Raw genomic sequence first — 15,233 nt, 5'->3', positions numbered from 1 at the left:
TTCACAAATATATTTCTGGATTAAATGCATTTGTCATGATACCAAGTTATAGGTCTCAACTCAATAGGTAAACTATGTTTTAAATGCATGTTATTTGACTGCAACACTAATTTATGTGTAATAAATATAAAACCTTAACTTGCATGTCTTGTTGTGAGTACTTGCATGGATGTATCGTTATACATCAGTGACTTCTATGTTGCATGGTACACATTTATGCCTTCTCTTTTAATCTTTGTGTTTTTTATAAGACCTGTAAGTATTACTGCCTCACCTAATAGAAAAAGTACATACTATTTTACAAATGCTCATAGATTAAAAACTAATCAAAAAGTTAAGCTTATATATATTGCCAATGCTTATTCTGCAGATAATTACAGCCATGACTGAATCCTTTTTTTCATCATTGCCTTCTTTGTCCATACATAATAATTCAAGTGTGATCAAAACAGCTTGGAACTGGGAAATGTCTGAGCTGAAGAGAGAGCAGTGTTGCCATAAAAGGGGATGCAACATGTGTCAGTTTTCAATGCCAAAGTTCAGGCTCTCGAGAAGATGCCATTGTTTATCCTTTTGGTTTGGAAGTTTAAAAAAATCCCAGTTCTGAGCTGTCTTGAATCCAGCGTTACTATTTGACATTTGTTGATGGCATCACATGGGTCCCAGTATTATGCGAAGTAAATCCATTTGCCTTGGTTCCAGCCCTAAGTGATTCCCTGATGGCTTTGAACAGAGACGATGCAACCACTGGTAGAGTATTAGTTCAATTCTCCAATCATCCATAAGCTAACATCTTAACTTGCACCAGAAGTCAAATGCACATCATAAAACAGACAAACATTCCTGAATTTTAAACTGCAAAGCTACACATCACACATGGTTTGGAGGGAGCACATGCACATTGATAATAATTGAAGTTAGAGGATAGTGAGAAATATACAGTATACCCAACATTTACACTCACAATAAAATCACCACACTATACAGGCTTAGATTCAAATACTACATATTGTGTTCACTCTCACTCAAACTATTATGTTTGCTGCTTATATAACTGTAATATTGTTGCTTGGAATCCTTTTGACAAGAAAGTAAAATATTAATGGCCCTGTATTTTCCTCATATCTATCCCTCTATCCCCATAACAAATGAATATTGTCCTTTCACAAATGGACTTCCCCTTAACAGCATGTATTCACCTTTCAATGAATTGAAGAAACCAGTTCCCTGCGGTAGGATAAATAAGGACAGATTCTCTGATTGGTTCTGAAGTGATGCTTGTTTTTATTCCTGAAGCCTACCACCTTAGACGAGAAGAGACCGACTGGTTTGATAAACCTAGAGACGGACGGTCAGAAAATGGACAGGAGAGGAGACAGGTGACAAAGGAAAAACATACACACACAAACACTTACACCCTCATCCACTCACACGGTCATCATGCAATCTAGATGCAGTTTGTACACTCGTATACACAGTAGCGAAAGGCACTTGGGCCATATGAGCCTGCATGTTGTCAAGATATCCATACTTAACTGTTCTCAGTGTATCTTGTGCTTACATAACATCTCACCGGTGTGTATGTGTCACAGGGGAAAGGCCTGTACTACCCCTTCCCTCACCTCAGAGTCAAACTGCAGAGGGATCCAAAAGACCGCAGTGTCTCAGGTAAAGGTATCACAAATTACTCCTTTTTATTCAATAACAACAGCAGCAGCACACTAACACTACCAGGAATATGTGTTCAAAGGGACGTAATAAAAGCTATTGTGATACATGCTATTTTTACTGACCCCATTGCTTGCTGACTGTATCAAATATGCAATGTGTATAGCATAGGCATTAAGTGTTTTCATTCAGCTGCATTTAAATGATCATAAAATAGAATGCAGTAATTCAAAATGATTAACAAATGACAAACACAATAAAATGAGGCACAAATTAATATGCATCATAACATCTCATAGGGTTAATACTATAGAGCATGAATAGTATGTTTCATGCATCTATTTACTTGATATTTATGCCAAACCTCAACAAACTGGCAAGTCACCTCTGCTACCATAGCGTTCCATCATACCACTCCTTCAGGGCCAAAGCAGGCAGACATTTCATTTCCTGGCTTCTTTGTTGATTTGGCTCTTCTCCACACTCATCAGTCATTGCCATGCTCAAAATGGCGTATCCTTCACACACTGGATTATCTTATGCAATTAACAAGCGGCCCACAAAGGAAGCATTTTGTTTACGAGGACTGGGTGCTGAACTGACTCATTTTGTCCCAGCGATTTTGTTCTCGCCTCCATAAGTGTTTGATACAGGGAGGGAGGTTCTGGTTCTGTGTAGTTGAAGGCTTATTAATATGTGATCCCTGGAAGGATACAGTAAATAATAGGTCCTTGTGTGATGATTTGTGTATAATCAGTACAGGGGTTGGAATGTATGCTGGTGTTCTGGTGGGTATGAGTTCACAGTTTCTCTTTTCTTCTGTCTTGTCTGTCTTTGGTGTGTGTGTGTGTGTGTGTGTGTGTGTGTGTATAGAGAGAGAAAGAATATGAATAATGAATAGGCGAGAGATTACAGTTGTATTAATGTTATTATGTTTTGTTTCTCTTCCTAACCAGGAAATGGACTAGGTATCCGTGTGGTTGGAGGGAAAGAGGTCCCAGGAAGTAATGGAGACATTGGAGCCTATGTTGCCAAAGTCCTACCTGGTGGAGCTGCAGAACAGACAGGGAAGATTCTAGAAGGTAAAGTCCCTCACTAAATGCTACATCTGTTCTTCAATCAGTTTGATGTGCTAAGAAAAAAAAACATGCGATGGAAGACAATGCTGTGTCTACCTATTCTGTGCACTCATCTTTTGCTGCCAGGTGTAAAGAAATAAGATGACAAGGATAGTCTGGAGATTTGTTTTCATATCTGTCTATCCTACACCCGTTTTTAAGATCCTTAAACATGTGATTTACATGCATAACTGCATCTGAGATACCTCAAGGTTGACATAATTGAATCAGAATTGGACATGCGATGTGTGTGTGTGAGAGGCAGAGCGATGACAAAAATAGGACTTAATTTGCATTTAGTTTTATCACCTCCCAGCAATGGGCCATGACTCACATTTGGTCATGAAAAAGGAGAAAGAAAAAGGAAAGCTTACAGGTAGAGGGTTTATAAAGCGATGGAGTTGTGTTTTCATTGGATCATTCAGGTGAATTATGAGTGATAGGAATGGAGATTCAGTCTAATGATTAGCACATAATATATCATATATTCCATCATATATACAATATATAATTTTCAATAAATGATGCACTAGCTCTCCATACGGTTAAATGAATATGCAAGCATTACCACTACTTATGTGAATGAAACAGCTGTAACTATTTAACAAGCCAGTAGCCATTGTACGCTAACCCACAGATATACAACCTGTGATCTCAGCCTTACACACCTCTCACTGACACTACCTCAGGATAAATTGCTGTGTGGTATATTAACCGGAACACATTTCATGAGGTATATTGATTTCACAGGAGGTAGGCTGGGGACAGTTAACCCCTCTCACCCTCTCAGTCTCTCTATCAGTCTAATTATAGTCCCCTTTCATCTCTGTGTTGAGGGCCACGGTAAATTGGTAAACCTCCAGCCCCCGCCTTTGTGAAGCCGCCACACTGGTGATCTATGGGTGGTGAGACAGGGAGAGAGAAACACAGCCTGGTTTGGACCTGTGTAGTGAGCTACCCATCTGCCTGCGCTCTGTGGATGTGTGTGTGTGTTTGAGTGTGGGCGAGTCCTCTTCTCACTTTCTGTTCTCGCTTGCTCTCCTTCCTTTTCCTCCTTCTCACAATCCACATAACTGTTTCTCTCTACCTCTCTGTCCCTCTCTGCGCTCCTGCCATCACCTCGCCTGTCTTTATGGTCTCTCTCCATTTCAGTCTCAATCCATCCACCTTCCGTTCATCTCGTTGCCTCTTTAACCTTCCATCCTATTTCCTGCTTCACATCCTTCGTTTCTCCCTCCATCCCTCCATTGCCTCCTTCCTCCCTTTATCCCTTCCACCACCTCTCCTCCACCTCTCTCTGATTTCCTGTGGCTTGTAAATGAGCTGTCTGCTGTCTACAAAATCACTTTTAAGTATTGTTCAGCTCTAACCAGGGTATTAATGCATTGCCAGGCCAGAGGAGAGAATATTCTGCAAGCAGTGTAATTTCTCAAACACTTCTCCACCTTACACTACTCCATTCTTCTCTACTCCACTCCTCTTTACCTTAAACTAGTATTGTCTAGTATTGTAATCTGTGATTGCCCACCTCATCCTAGACTAGTCTCGTCTATTCATAGGCAAATAATGTTGATGATTGTTTCAGTCCAAGAGTCAAGATGCATCTGTGGTGTTGTTAGTGGAGATGACAACTCAACCATGGTAACACCCATAACCCTGTCATCAGCACTGAGCAGAATGACTGCAATGTACTTTGGCTCTGCCAGCGGGAACATGGCATCTCACTCTGAGTGGTGTGAATATGGGGAAATGTTGTCAAATCTAGCAGGTGTAGAGGCCTGGTGTCATAGAGGGAGAGAGAGAGAGATAGAGAGAGAGAGAGAGAGAGAGAGAGAGAGAGAGAGAGAGAGAGAGTGCATATGCATGTGTTGATGCTTGCATCTTTGTTTGTCTGATCACTGAAATGTAAGTTTCTTTGAATGTGTGCAAAGTGGAACACACATGCAAGACATACATCCAGTTCAATGAATGGTATCAGAATGAAACTACAGCAGCTTCCATGTCATTCACACACGCAGCTCGAGAGTACCATCGCAAACAGAGGACCCTCCTGTTGCGCTGTTTCAAACTGTGTAAGTCCTGCCAGAGAGCAGGGTGTGCTTTGGGTGATGTAGTGTTTTTTTGCTGTGCCGTGTGGACTCATATGAGCTGTCACTGCTGAACTTACTATAAGTTAAGGGTCAATTCCTTCTCTGCTCAAGGAGACACTTGTCATTGCTGGAGCAGATCCGGGAAAAAACTTGATTGGATTTTAAATGCTTTACAAGTCATAATTTACGTTTGAGAAAATGTGTAGCACATGATCTATCTTATCTTGCACATTATGTTACTTTTAAATCTATTTCATCGTCTGGACAGATAAATCGAGTGCACCTCAAATAGTTGAATTACAATGAAGACATTTTTGAGTTCATTTTTACCCAAATCTGTGCCTGAGTGCTCCACATGCAGCTTTGTCACACAGCTGCTATTTGGGTTGCCTCCAGCAGTTATCTCACCTGTTTTGGCTTGCAAGTTGATGCACATGTCGTTTCAATGTACAGAACTCACCCACTTTCATATGCAAGAATCAGAGCCTCTTTAAAAGTTTGACCAGTCCTTTTAAAGGATTACACACTCTTAATTGAATCAAATTATATATTAGACCCCTTATTTTCATTGACTTTGGCCTGGTCACTCACCCTCATCAATTCTCATCCTCATGAATTTGTTGATTAGAATATATTGATCCCTTTCTGAATTTAAACAGCTGCTCACGTATAGTCTTTTACTTGCATACCGTTGGAATCAATTCTTTGTTTTTTGTTTGAGGTGAAAGTTTATATATAAAGATAAAAGTATGGAATCAATAGATACTAATTTTGTATATTTTGGACTGCTTGTGTATCCCTGTGTGCAATTTTGTTAATGTGTGTAGGAATGCAAGTCCTGGAGTGGAATGGCGTTCCTCTGACGGGGAAGACCTACGAAGAGGTGCAAGGGCTTGTGGGACAGCAGTGCAGCGAGGCTGAGCTGTGTGTCAGACTGTGAGTATATCCTTTGTCACTCCATCTAGTTCTCCCCCCACCTCTCTCTCTCTCTCTCATGCTCTTTCTTTCTCCTCATCCCTTGCTCATCCTTCTCTCATATTTCTGTCTCTTTATCTCCTTTCTCATTCTCTGTCATCATCACTCTCAAATCCATCTTCCTCTCTGTCTTTGCTAATCCAATCCTTGGTCTCTCTCCATTTCCTGCCTCTATCTCCGTAATGCTTTCTCCCATTCTTCTTCTCTCTTTTCCACAGTCATTGATTGTCATGACTTCCAAAAGCAGGATTTTTCACCTAAATCATCCATTAATGTATTATGCCATGCACACCCTCAGATTAGAACCCGACTTTCCATTTCAAATATTTGAAAGCAAGTCATGATTACTAGCTTTGCTGTCCACAGAATATTAATATACTGAAGGTGTGATTCATAGTTGTTTGGGGGCTTTCAGTCTCAAGTCTGACTCATCAGTCCTATTCTCGTCATCATCTTTCTTCTATTGACTTGACATGTAATATTTTTTCTAGTCTCCTCAGCTTTATTTATTTTTTCTTTTTCTTTTTTTACTCCCTTTTTTAATTTGAGTTTTCCTTTTCAATATCATGCAACCCATTTTTCTCTACTTTTCAGTGATCTCAACATGCTGGCTGACTCTGAGGGTTCCCAGCACCTGGATTTCCAGGAGCACACCAAAGGTGAGATATCCCATATCCCCTCTACTCCAACCCGGCCATGCCTTCACTACATCTCTCTTTCTCTCCACTGTCACCCCTGCCTCTTCCTCTTTAGTATTTCTTAATTACTTCCTGGCTCTTGCATTTTTTACGCTCTCTTCTCACATTGCTTTCATCTACCAGTCTCTCCTTTCTCAAGTTCTTTCATGCATCAATTGTGGCCTATTTTCTCTGACTGCAGTACATTGAACCATACAGAGAACACTAGATTGTTCTCAAAAGAGCTATACCGCACCGTTGCGCCTGAATATCCATCTTGAAGTTTTCTTTCCATGTTTTCTATTGCCCTATTTCTATCTAAATAAAGTAGCCTAGAAGTTAGAAAGGAAGGTTGTTGGGTCCAATCCCTGGACATGCTGGAAAAATGTGGGTGGGGAAAGTGAGAGAATAATGCTCTCCCATTGGACAACAACTACTGTTGATGTGCCCTTGAGCAAGGCACTTAATCCCCAACCCCCAACTCCAGTGGAGCTGCTCAGTGGCCAGACTGTGATTGCACTGGGAAGCTCACAGGTGTGACTGTGTGCAACTGTGTGACTGTGAAGCAGGGTATCACTGTAAAAGAGCATGTGCACTCAGTCTGCAGTTTCTGTGTCTATGTCTGTATGTGCGCACCCTCCAGGCGACAGACCTCCCAGGTCTCCAGGCGTTGACCCCAAGCAGCTGGCGGCGGAGCTGCAGAAAGTGTCGCAGCAGCAGGCTCCTCCCGCCTCCTCCACCTCCTCTCTGCCTGCCACCACCTCAGCAGCCTCCAGCCCCGGGCAGCCAGGCTCACCCTCCGTCAGCAAGAAACGCCACAGCAGCAAGGCGAGTCCACGGGTGGAGTTTTTTTTGTTTTGTCTTGATTGGCTGAGGAGAGATAGAATTGACTTGGAGATTTTGCTGATCAGTGTTGTCTTTAAAAACTCTTTAAGACCCATTTCTACCTTTTTCTTTTTTCTATTTTATATTGGCTTGTTAGTATGCTCTTATCCTCCTTCCCCACCCCTTTCTAACCAGAGTTTGTATCCCAATTTCCTTCTTTGCTTTCTGTCACAGTCTTCTTTCTGTCTTCTTTTCTTGTGCAACCTTATTTCTGTCTTTTGTTTGTTTTGATTTTCAAGCACATTGTACACTTTGCTTTACAAATGTGCTATACAAATTAAGTTTTCAAAATATTATAACAGAAAGAGTTGAATGAGAGAAGAGTTGATGTTGATGATCTCTCTGGGTCTTGTGTATTTGTTTGCAGGAACATATACCAAGTTTATGGTTGTCAAAATCTACCATATCAAGTTGTTAGCCTGTTATTATTATCAGTATAAATATGGAAATTGAAACACTGATTCATCAAATTTGAGAGAGTAAGTTGTGGTTCAACAGTTTCTAAAGCCTCAAGCACTTTGAAAGTTCTACACACCAACTGCATAAACAAACTCACTGACCTACACAGCACAGCACACAGTGTACAGTACGACTGAACACCCACTAGTAAACATAAAGTCTCCACCTACAGACTCTTGCCTGTGGTATCTAAGCATGTTGCTCTCTTGTTTTACAGACAGCAGAAGGGGCCAAGACCCAGTCCCACCCCGTCTCTGGAGAGATACAGGTCTGTGAAACAACGAAAAGACAGGATAAACTCTGTCATGTTTAATCATAGTATAAATCTGGCCCTTTTTCTGTAAGTGATCATTGTCAGTATGGCTGAGTCTCTTTGTGTTTTTAATACATGAAATCAAATGAAATGCAAGTGACAGGACATATTTTAGTAAACACAAATAAAGAATTTTATTCCAGAATGATATAGCCACCATTTGAAAAAGCACACCTTACAAAATGATTGATAGCCAATTAAAACAAATGACAGTACATTTTAAAAAAGATAGATGACTTTAATCTTTGGGTGACAAAATGATAACATGTTTACAAACAGAGTCCTCTATATTTTAGAAACACTGAAAATCTTCCATCTTCCATTCTTTCTCTCTCCATGTGCATTTGATTCCATTGTAATCCATTGTGCTTTTGTTCTGCAGCTTCAAATCCACTATGACAAGCAGCTGGGCAACTTGATTGTTCATGTCCTCCAGGCCAGAAACCTCGCTCCACGGGACAACAACGGCTACTCTGACCCCTTTGTCAAAGTCTACCTCCTACCAGGGAGAGGGTGAGTCAAGGGTGTGCAAACTGCAAGCACACCCCAAATCACAACTTCAGGATAGGAGAATAGACAGCAGTGGTCATGATAAAAATTAAGTATTCACAATGTGGTTTGACAATGAAGATGATAACTAACTCTTAACAGTATTATGTGGTGACAGCTTGTGAAGAAAAGCATTCTTAAAATTATTGTCATTCATAAGAGGAAGGTTCAAAAATGTTTTCATGTTTTCCAATGTGTTTATAAGTGTTCAGGACATTACTGTTTTCATCCTGTACTGTCTTTTTCAGCTGTTTTTGGAGAAGGAATTTGAGTGCGTAATACACATGCTTAGATTTTCCCATTGAAATCCAGGTTTCAAAGGCAGCCATTTTGTTAAGCTCAAACCTAATTTCCATTCATTTTAAAATCGATTTACAATTGATTTTGGCTTACCATGACATCTTTCAGTGAGCAGCACATTACCTTTCCTTGGTATCAATTCCATCACACCAACTGTATAAACTATACATCAGGTCCGTTAAATGTTAAATGTTTTATAAATCTAGTACCAATAGCGTCATATGAAATGAACTTGTTAAGGGACTCATCAATGTTGAACGACAACTCAAACATTATGTAAATGATATGGGGTTGTTAATGTACTTGTGTTGACGTTGTCCCTGTTGATGGGTGTTCTAGGTGCGAGGGCAGGAAAAATCAATAGCTCTCATATTTGCTTGTAATACAATCCACACTCCCTCATAAGTCTAGGCTCCTTTCTCACTGTGATTGCACTGTAATGTGTAATGTCCCACCTTCTCTGCTCTATCCATGGGGTCCCTCGAGATCCACTGGTGTTTTTACAGGGGCCATTTCAGATAAAAGTGGTCACGCAAGCATGCGCACATGAGCGCATGTGTGCACATACGTGTATATGCTACTTGTGTATACACGCACAATCTCACAGCTATCAGAGCACCAACTGCAATCTGTACAGAGGCTTTGCAGTTGCATCACAAGCAACCACGACTGGTGCCATCATGATTCCAAATTTAGATTGTTGTGACACAGGAATTTTGTTTTGTCTTTAGCCTTAGACCCCACACATTATTGCTTGAGAGGAGTCAGCTCAGTTAACCTGAACGAACAGTTGGTTTTTGGCTTTGTTAGCTAGCTAACTAGCCAGCAGGCTAACGTAGCAGAGAAAATTATGCTAATGTTCGCATGCAAGCCACTACTAACGCTTGCAGATACATTAGCTAGTGCGCAGTTCAGATGTGTTTACAACAATGACAGTGATGGACCAGATGATTTCCTAGCTAATAGCCTGACACAAAATTGATCAAATTTATTAGTGGCAAAATGATTTGTTCCCATTCAAAAACTGCACAAAAATGAACCATGCCCATTGAATTCTGTTGAGAAGGCCAAGTCGTACATTTATAAATGCAACCAGCTATCCACAGCCACTCTTGCCCAAGAGCAGTGGACCTCCACTATGGCTGCCAAAGGGTGTGTTACATCACCTGAAAGCCCTCTGTACATACACCCACACACAACACACAAAAGCACATACTCTAAAATCCACCTACACAGCCACACCACAGCCCCCTGCTCCTGCCCCAAGTCTGGACACAGACAATGCATAACACATCAAGCCTATTTGGTACCTATCTAATCCTCTCCCCTTCCCTCACACACACACTCAGTCCACTGACACTCTCTGACCCCCCACCCTCCCTCTGACTATTGTTTCTGTATGTTGTTTTCTATATTTAATGCATGCTGGACCCCCTCAGTCAGGTCATGGTTGTCCAGAACGCCAGGTATGTGACTTGCCCACTCTGATTATGCCACTTTGGTCCTTTGGTTCTGTTATGGTTGAAATTTGGTTGTCAGTTGGTCAAGGTTGCAGATTGGTCAGCGTTGTTTTCTAACTCTAATTGGACGTTCATTGCTTGTACAAGTCAATTAGTTCAGCCCTGCTAACTCCCTTCACCCTGGCACAATGTGCACTTCCCCTGTTCCCCATAACCTCATGATGTTCCCTGCACCTTTAGAGTGAGTGTCTGTCTTTGCATTTTAGAGCAGAATCTCCCTTTAAACCCTTAATATTAACATCTGCCCTTCACTTTAACATAATACATACAGTACACTGTGCCAACGATAACCTTTTTCCCAACTAACTGTTATGTTTTCCTGATAGATGGCCTCTTTGTGTTCCTAACCATTGTGATTTGACACCATAACATTGCGCCGTACACCCTTTAGGTTGTTCTCGTTATTGTGGTTGAAATCCCTCAGCAATGTTCTACATCGTGCCCCAGCATTGTACCGTTGATGCCCCAGTATACTCTGTACACACTCCCATTATTTTGCCCTGCAATCCTTATTTATTTCATCATCTAGTTATTTCTTTGCTAAACTAACTCTCACACACTTACATCATACTCTACAATCTTATACCAAACCCTACACACTGCAAAAATCCATCTTAAAAAGTCATTTATTCTAGTCCAATGAGGCTGCCGTGACTTAAAATATTATTTTTCTTAAAACAAGTGTAAAAATTCGGCCAGTGGAGTCAGACAATTTCATTGTTTCTGATGCAAATCAACTTGTTTCAAGAATTTTTCTTGAATGAAGTGTCATTTTCTTGATACTAGTGGAGTGATCTGCCTATTATGTCTCATTTCAAGATACTAGCACTTGTTTCTAGAAAATCCCTGAAAAAAGTGAAACTGCATTGGAAACAAGTGAAATTATCTCTCCTCATTGGCATAAGTTTTCACTTGTTTTAGGAAATTCATATTTTATAGCTGACTAGCAGACTAAATGACATGATGGACACAAAAGATGGACTTTTTTGCAGCGCACCCTAACATTGTACCCTGACGTCCTTGCACGGGGGCCCATATATTGTGACCGTCACATTGTGCCATCCACCAAACACTGCATCACACTCATTTTCCCCTCTACTGTGACATTGTGCCCTACACCAGTATGTTGTACTCATTGCATTGTGGTGGTCCCCTAAACTTCAGTCCTGTTGTATGGCCTGTCGGTGAGCCAGTATGTCTGTGATTTATGTTCCCCCAGTGCTGAAAACAAGAGGAGGTCCAAACACGCAGGCAAGAGTCTCAACCCCGAGTGGAACCAGACTGTCATCTATAAGAATATCCACCTGGAGCAGGTATGTGGACTGACACACTCAGATAAACAGATGCAGACACAAGTATATAGGCACACATCCAAGTTCATAACACCTATTTTTGCTGTTAAAAGTTAAGGCGTGCACAGAAGCAGCATATGTGAGTAAACACAATGAATCCAGGCTCATTTCACTTAACAGAAGTCCATTCACACATTTCACACCACAAAAAGTTTGATTAAAATGTACTTTTGTGATTCAATAATTCATAATTCAAACAAAATAATGTTGACCCTGATTATGTAGTATACTATTGTAAAGCTCTGTAGGCAACAATATATGACAAATGAAAAAATTACCCCCCAAAATGTGCTGATTTTCCATACACATTTACAGACTAAGACACACACACACACACACACACACACACACACACACACACACACACACACTACTAATTCCTCCTCAATACAGGCTTAATCATACATATAATCCCTATTTCACTGAGATCAAAACAGACCCACAATAGAAGTTTTCTGCAATCCCCATAGACTTTGTGTTAATTACCATTGAACTGAGGTTGACCTCTCTTGAATATTCTCCTGTCTATTTGCGAGGGTGTGCCGACAAATCATCGTCTTTCTCTGCTGCTGGCACTCTGACTAGCGGTGTGGAACTGCTCTTAATGTAGATCCCCCTGTGACCGATGGGTGAATAATTTTAGCAGAGCAGATGGACATTCCGATGGGATTCAATTATTCAATTTTAGATTCTATTTTAGATTCACTGATCCAATATCAATCACAGCAAAATATATAGACTGCTTTCATTTTTCTTGTGTGTTTTTTTTCCTTTAAGAGTTTGAATGTTTGCTGTTACTTGATGTTGAAATCAAATGTTGTTTCTCTAAGGTTTGCTTTGCCATTTTGTTGTGTTACTCAGCCAAGGTAAGGTACTGTAAGGATACACATTCTTTTCACTGTGTGTGTTTCAGCTAAGGAAGAAGACCCTAGAGGTGAGCGTGTGGGACTACGACAAGTGCTCCTCTAATGACTTCTTGGGAGAGGTAAGCCCCCTTGACGGTGATAACAGCTTTAGGACGCCGGCCTATCGATAAATTGATTCATTAAATTGCTGTATGTTTTCCCAGGTCCTCATTGACCTGTCCAGCACCACCCAGCTGGACAACGTCCCGCGGTGGCTCCCCCTGAAGGAGCAGAGCGAGGGGGACCACCACCGGCGCTCCCACTCTGGCCAGGGCCGGCAGCACTCCTCTAAACCCTCCTCACAGCACTCCTCCCCCAAAACCACCGGCTCCTCCCACGATAACCAGGAATCACCAAAATCGTCCGTCATCAAGAGCCGGAGCCACGGGATCTTTCCCGATCCGGCCAAGGGTAGGACACGATGAAATTCCCTCACCTGCTTGACTCTGTCACCGCCATCCCCTAACAACCTTCTGTACTCTACTGGTTTTCTACTCTTTGTTTGCCTCTTCTCTGTCCTTTGATTTCCTTTCTCTTTCTTTCTTCAGACTTCTGTTACTTTTTTCTCTCTTCCTGTCATTGTTTCTTCTGTCTTGTATTTTTTCCCCTTTATCTTGGTGCCTTCCTCTCTCTGCCTGTTTCTTTCTCTCTGTATTCCTATCTTACCAGGTCCCACTACCCATTTTTGCTTGCCCATTGTAGCTTCAGCTTCATGCTTTTTGCTTTCTCGTGATTTGTTTTTTTGGGTTCCCATGATTCCACACAGCTCAGAGGCCTAGCCTTAGCTTCCCTCTATCTTTCTCCTAACACTGAGGGCAACGTGGTCGTGGAAGGCTTTGAACACTCCCCTAATTTAACAATAAACATCCCTCAAATTATGAGGATGCTACCAGATCATACCCTTAACAAGGCAGTTACCATCCTAGCTAGATATCTCACTAGCAAGCTTACCCATGCACCATAGACTGTACACAAAAGTATACAGTCTGGTAACAGCCTCTAAGTTCCCTAAACTAAAAGCTAGGATTCCTTTTTTGGTAATTTGGTGAATCTGGTTGTTTTAGACACGCAGGTGCCCACTATCGAGAAATCTCACAGTAGCCCTGGCACATCGAAGCCTTCCCCGTCCGAGGGCCTGAGCCAAAGCCACAGCCACGGACACAGCCAACACTCTCGCTCGCACGGCGCTTCACGCTCCAGCAAAAGCGCCTCACGGCAACACCATCAGGACAGCGGCACTGGAAGCGGCGGAGGCGTTGCCATAGCAACGGGCGATGCCCCTCAGCAGCCACAGCAGCCGCCGCAACGCCTCCAACCAAGTAAACCAAGACGCAAATAAAGCCTACGCAGCATGGCCTCCTCGCGCTCATCTGTTCCACCTTCTGTTGTTTTTTTTTTCTGTTTTTTTTTCTTTTTCTTGCTATTCTCGGTTTCCTTCACCTTTGTACCTTCTGGTCCTCTCCCCCTTGTATTCACAGTGTGTCCACCTCTCACCGCTTCTCTTCTGTATGTACTCAGTGTGTAGAGCCAGCACCTCACTTGTACTGTAGCACACTGTCTTTCACCCCCTTAAATTTGACCCCCAATGGACCCAAAAGAGGCATAAAGGTTTATTTTCTACCTAAAGGCTAGTTCCACCTAAAGGAAACTGTAAACATTAAAAATACTAAACAGGTTATAAATCCTCTTTTAAATATTACTATAAGACTAAACTAAACAGAAATAATTACTTATTTTAAAGCTATGTTTTACTAATTTGCTGTTTTGAATCATTTAAATTGACTTCAGAGTTGAAAGGAAGTATGACAGGAAAAAAAAAAATTGAACCATGACCAGCAGACTTGCGGGACATAATCTGAAGGGTCAAGACAATCTATCAGTCAGAGCACAGCCGCATCGCCATCTCTCAGATGACTAAGCTAGCAAATGACTAACTTTGATGCTACAAGCCCAGGAGTTCATCAGGAGAAAGTTTGGGTACTTTTATGGCTCCAAGAGACATTACTGCAGCCAGCTGTTGTGGATTGATTGACTGATCCAAGCAGTAAAACAGAAGAAAGTTGCACTCCCATCTCCTCCCCAAGATATCATTAACCTCTTTTGTTGTTTTATTTTTTGGAATTCCTTTTGATTTCTGTTATGTTAACAAAACAACAACCGGCTTTTCTGAAGCTCCTCCACTGAGATGGCTGTGCATGCAGTCCGCTGCCCCACCACCCCCCTTTTGTTTTGACTACTACCGGACCCACAATGCACCTCAGTAGACGCTGCACACCCCGCCCCTTAGTGACATGTGGGCGGGGCGAATGTGCACTGCGCACTGTGGCTGCATGTGATTGACAGTCAAGCTGGTTGCCATGGTGAGGATATACCGCTCTCTGAGTCTCCATTTTGCTCCCCCCCCCCTTCCATCTTGACCTTT

At 41.8% G+C, this 15,233-nt stretch overlaps 1 protein-coding gene across 1 annotated transcript in view; it reads left to right on the top strand.

Annotated features, from left to right (window-relative positions):
• Positions 1-14,130, top strand: part of pcloa (piccolo presynaptic cytomatrix protein a) — a gene marked incomplete at its 3' end in the record, with an annotated part of 49,051 nt that extends 34,921 nt beyond the window's left edge. Inside the window, exons 8-21 of the mRNA XM_071538211.1 lie at positions 703-750; positions 1,297-1,379; positions 1,593-1,668; positions 2,625-2,750; positions 5,704-5,812; positions 6,446-6,510; positions 7,172-7,360; positions 8,094-8,140; positions 8,568-8,698; positions 10,474-10,500; positions 11,774-11,867; positions 12,820-12,891; positions 12,976-13,222; positions 13,876-14,130. Of these exons, the coding sequence (XP_071394312.1) occupies positions 703-750; positions 1,297-1,379; positions 1,593-1,668; positions 2,625-2,750; positions 5,704-5,812; positions 6,446-6,510; positions 7,172-7,360; positions 8,094-8,140; positions 8,568-8,698; positions 10,474-10,500; positions 11,774-11,867; positions 12,820-12,891; positions 12,976-13,222; positions 13,876-14,130 (1,569 nt within the window). The remainder of the gene's footprint in view (positions 1-702; positions 751-1,296; positions 1,380-1,592; positions 1,669-2,624; positions 2,751-5,703; positions 5,813-6,445; positions 6,511-7,171; positions 7,361-8,093; positions 8,141-8,567; positions 8,699-10,473; positions 10,501-11,773; positions 11,868-12,819; positions 12,892-12,975; positions 13,223-13,875) is intronic.
• Between the last annotated feature and the right edge of the window lie 1,103 nt (positions 14,131-15,233).

The sequence above is a fragment of the Centroberyx affinis genome, unplaced genomic scaffold, assembly GCF_046629955.1.
Source record: "Centroberyx affinis isolate AG114_WGS23_722 - 3 ecotype Tasmania unplaced genomic scaffold, CSIRO-AGI_Caff_v1 ptg003223l_1, whole genome shotgun sequence".
NCBI classification, from domain to species: domain Eukaryota; kingdom Metazoa; phylum Chordata; class Actinopteri; order Beryciformes; family Berycidae; genus Centroberyx; species Centroberyx affinis.
The sequence above is the reverse complement of the archived record's forward strand: the minus strand, read 5'-3'. Positions and strand labels throughout refer to the sequence as shown.